This window comes from Octopus bimaculoides, chromosome 4, assembly GCF_046866305.1.
Source record: "Octopus bimaculoides isolate indiv1 chromosome 4, ASM4686630v1, whole genome shotgun sequence".
Classification (NCBI taxonomy): Eukaryota; Metazoa; Mollusca; class Cephalopoda; order Octopoda; family Octopodidae; genus Octopus; species Octopus bimaculoides.
Genome location: NC_142931.1, coordinates 132,144,487 through 132,149,494, shown reverse-complemented (window position 1 = coordinate 132,149,494; position 5,008 = coordinate 132,144,487). Strand labels below are relative to the sequence as shown.

General features: G+C 40.3%; 1 protein-coding gene across 1 annotated transcript in view; it reads right to left on the bottom strand.

The window, feature by feature from the left end:
• Positions 1-4,692, bottom strand: part of LOC106874678 (uncharacterized) — a 14,406-nt gene extending 9,714 nt beyond the window's left edge. Inside the window, exon 1 of the mRNA XM_089351488.1 lies at positions 4,590-4,692. Coding sequence (XP_089207614.1) covers positions 4,590-4,629 — 40 coding nt within the window. The 5' untranslated portion in view covers positions 4,630-4,692. The remainder of the gene's footprint in view (positions 1-4,589) is intronic.
• Between the last annotated feature and the right edge of the window lie 316 nt (positions 4,693-5,008).

The window sequence follows — 5,008 nt, the reverse complement described above, 5'->3', positions numbered from 1 at the left end:
TGGCGGTGCTGTTGTTGTTATGATCATCGTCGTTGATGGAGGCGCTGTCACTGCTGTTATAGATATCACTGGTGATGGCTCTGCTGCTGCTTCCGTTATGGATACTGTTATTACTGCCGTTGATGTTGTTATTGTTGTTATCGCTGGTGAGGGTGCTGCCGCTGGTTCTGTTCGTGGTCCCTGTATGAGCATCCTACCTCCGCTCGTGGTCTAGGGGTACTAACTAAAATACTCTTAATATTGGGGGCATAGCTAAAAGAGAACCTAAGATTGTGTCTGTTGAAAATGCGTCCGTACCTAAGTGAACGTGTGAAGCGTTTATTAAGGAATATCCTACCTACAGACGTTTTTACGTTAAGTGGTAGTGGGAGGACCAAATGATATTTCTGCGATGCTCCCTTCTACGGATGTTGGGGCCCGGCATGTAAAAGATAGGTACCTAAATCCGCTAGAGCCTCGTTATAGTAGGGGGCTGCTGCATCAAAAAAAGGAAAGGTTCGTGATCCTCTTGCTAACACCCTTCACCAGGTTTTTGAACACAAAGGGTGGGTGACGGAAGGCTGTGTTGATGTACGTTAGCCTCTCATTTGGCTTGCGGTAGGGCCTGTATGTACCGGAGCCCGAGTCGAGCGTGACGTCTGAGAAGTCCGCGGTGGTGAGATTGATCTCGATGGTAATTTTCAGTCCCATGAAGCCAAGTGTGCTAATTAAATTTTTCCTAAACCTGTGCTCGTTTCCTCCTCTAGAGATGGCCAGGGCGTCATCTCTGTGGAGACCAAAGAGGACAGAAGGGAACTTTTTTAAGGGTAACAAGGATATACAACCCGATGAGGTCACATACATCGGCGCAGTCGCAGGCCCATATCGCTACATCAAAGAAGCCTGCAGAGTCGGATTGCTTCACCCAGCTCGAATCTTTATTGAACAACACTCACTGTTGATGTTGTTGTTGTGTGTGTGTGTGGGGGGGGGGGAGCGAATCTATACTTCTGTGTGATATTGTTTTCTAGCAGCCTATCGTAATTAAGGGCAGGTGTTTAGTCTTCTTCGCTGTTGATGGGAAGGACCAAGTATTGTTAACTGCGCATAGCGGAACGGGCGAGGATACTAAAGGACTCCCATGAACTGGGGAACATCCATACATTTCAGGAAATTCTTGTTGGCCTATTGGAACTCACAAGATAACAGAGTCACTTACGATCGATAGCCGAAGGGAGACAATCCCCTGTTGTTGATACCGAATAGCAAGGTCCTTCCGCTCTCTAGAGAGGCCATAAGCCAACTGCTTTGGGATCTGGTGACACGCCGTAAAGCTAAGCGCTTTATGGACGTAAAACCCATGGTAACCCCATATACCGGCGTTATCTAACTTTATATAATATACTGCTCTATAACTTAGAGTTTGCTTCTTTTTCGGATTTATTTTTTGCCGAGGATACACACACACACACATATATATATATATATATATATAGGTATGTATGTTTATAGGTTAGTGTGTGTGTGTGTGTGTGTGTGTGTGTGTGTGTGTGTGTGCGTGCATTTGTGCACAGATATATCATGCATACGTTTTAAAGTACGCATGTTTAGCCTTATGTGTTCTATAGTACCTCGATTTGTGCTCTGAGTACGTTCATAAAATGTTTAGGTTTAAACTGAAGGGCGCTATTCGGGATCATTACGCTGTATAAAGATGCAATGTAAAGATACAAGTTCAGCAGATTATTTGTAACAGTCATGCGAACAAGAATGTATGTGGAAGACATCGTCAATCGACTACTAAATCCAGAGACTCACTGTTGCACATACCAAGCATTTAATAACTTCAGATAACCCCAAATGTGATGTTAGAAAAACGTCTATTAAAATACAATGTCATTATGGAATAATGAAATAAGTTAAATTATTCAACTTTAACCACGGGACCTACTCTGGGATGTGCAGGTTGTAGTTCTTCCATGCACATTGGTTTCTTTTCGAAGAAAACAACTAATTCGTCTGCGTTTACGACAGAAAACTTTGTCACGAAGCTCATGGTAACGTATTTATCATCTCCAGAACAATCCTGTTTACCTTGTTGCTGTGTTCCTAATCTCAGTAATTCTCAATAAACTGGTCCGTGATTTCTGCAATCTTAGTAGGGCTGTTAATGAAGAATTCGGAAGGAAGAATTCTTTCTGGTGTCAATTTCTCTACGGTAAGATCATCAGATTCATTTTAGATGCGTGGCTGTGACAACTTTTGTAACTGTGCAATACATGAAGTCTTACATTGGGATTTCATTTAATCCTCCAAATTCTAAGCATTGATAGTTTGCATTCTTCTTCCATTGGCCTGATCAATAACGTCATTGATGACCGCTGATACTATTTCTTAATCAAATTCCAGGAAATCAGTGCATGCTTCTGACCATAGCCTTTTCCAAACTTTATTCATGCAGTTATAATGTACTTCGTCCCGAAATGTTTTGATATTAACCATGCACTTTTATGATAGATTTTCAACAACAAAAAAAAAAAATTCCCGATATATTGTTTATTCTTGGTCCTCTGCTTCAACAAGTTCTTTGAAAGTAAAATGAAGTTAGCAGGTCTTTATACTAAAAATTCAGTCAGGAAATGATTTTTTGTGACAAGTAAACTACTTCGATTGCAATGCCGGTATGATGACTGTCTAGATTCTGGGGTAACCTGTTATATACGCCAGACAAGCTTTTGATTCTTAAATCATAAATAGAGGATGTTCGCATTGTCCTCGCTCTTCTGGATGATAAACTAGCGTCGGTTTCAGCTTAAATTTCTTGAAGTATTACTGCCAAATAGCAGTGTTAAACAGCTTTTAACCCAGAAGAGTTTTTCCGTCTCGAGGGATGAACACGCAGGTTGACACGCTTTTCCAGAAAAGACTTGTTTAATCCAGATCGAATATTACTTAGGGAGAGTAGCTGCTACACTCGATGATACTCTAAAGAATATGAGGAAATTTCTTGGTTGCCTGAGTGTCAACACATGCAACCTCACAAGACACGCCGATATTTTGAATGTTATGCAATCGTTTGAATCTACAAAACCAACCTCAGCTAGCTGTGGATGCTCTTCAATTATCTTCTCTATATTTTTTCCTGTTAAGTATCTAAAGTTGCCCCTTATTTATTTTCCTACTATAAGAAATTGGCGTAAAGAAATAGTGAGTTGTACATCGTCATCTACGCATACAACTAGCATATTTTTCACTTGTTACTCTTTGAACAAGTCATCTTTTTCGCTGATAACAAGGTCATCATAGAAAGAGTCATCTTAAGGTAAATGTTGTAAGGGTTGAAGCACTGGAGCCCATTTGACCCGTTGAATCCTTGAGTCCTTTGGAGAAGGCATGTGAGGAAACAGTTTAACAATTTACCAGTCACAACGTCCGGCCCCATGAGCATCTAAAGATGGCCCTCATCATGGCAGAAATAACTAATTTGTCCCTATTTTCTATGATGGTTTTCATCGTAGATGTACTCAAGTTTAAACACCCACATACGTCTGTTGCTCGTCATCTTCTGTTCACCTCAACAGTTGTCTATTCATATCTAGTGCTTTTTCACGGTTCTTATATGAAGATACATCACTTGGTATTGCAGACCGTTTTCCACTTACGAATGGTAAAAAAAAAAAGAAAGATACTGCGTGAAAATTTCGTGTGTAAACAGTGGCATAGCTAAAGCGTGTGCGAACCGGGGCAGCCCTTGAGTATGTCACATGCTTGGGGCTTATACAGAAGACTCAAAAGAACCCAAAAATGTCGTCCGGGGCAGACTACTCCTCGTCCATCCTCTCTCAGCTACGCTAACGGTTGTAAAGTAGAATGTGAATCATATTTCCTTACGTCTTAGCATAAAATTATAATAATGATGCAGTACTATCCCAAACGAAAATACTATCTCCAAGAAAGACAAAAGAACACTGTTGCGAACCAGATCAAAACAGGGGAGCGATAAGCGAAGCATTAATCTATATGCAACATAGGTTTCATCTCTGTACATTTAGTATTGTTTACAGATATTAATGTCTGTATGTGAATATGTGTGAATCTTATGTTCCAATGTGCATTTATACCAACATGATATTTAGGTGTGTGTGTGTGTGTGTGTGTGTGTGTGTGTGTGTGTGTGTGTGTGTGTGTGTGTGTGTGTTTGTGTGTGTGTGAGTACAGTCCTTCCCTCACATCAAAACAAAATGTAACAGAGAAGTGAACAATAGTTTTCTTTCCCCTATTTCTTACGAAATGGTCCCAGAAACCCTAACAAGAGCCCAACCGAATGTATAATTGTTCATTCGAACAGCGTGACTATTACACTTGTCGGGATTAAAGAATTAAACTTCAAGACAACGAGGAATTCTCTACAGTCTCAAGGCCTGTTAGAAACAACGACGACATTTCCTTTGATTGATGCCCTTAAAAAATGACTAAATTAGTTTGGTAACAGATACACAAAAAATAAATGAGTCGGTCACTACTGGAACGCCTTTGATCATAAGTCTGTTCGACAATGACAAACTTGGGACTAAACAACAACAAATTGATGAAGGAACGTCAATACTCACTTGCCAGCAGCCCAACCGTAAAAAGGAATACTCTCTCCATGACTGAAAGGGTTTTCTCAATGCAGAATCGTCCTCAAGTTACAGTAATAAATATTCAGTGAGGTCACGTGAATAGCCAGCTGGTCTTGAGAAAGTTTAGCAACTCTAACATCTGCCCATTGAATTTTTTATCATCTCTGATAACATGATACATAGCGATATTGTTTGAAAACGACACGGCAAATATTTCATATTTGTTCATTAAATTGCTCGAAGGTGCGAAAGTTGTCGCCACTGTTCTTGTTGTTGTTGTTGTTGTTTCACCCCAGGTCATTATTGATCGAACAGACCTATGATCGTTTCAGCTGGAATCATCTCACCCTTTAAAAAAAATTTTTTACTTATTATCTTTAGCTATTTGCGGGCTACCCAGGACCGCA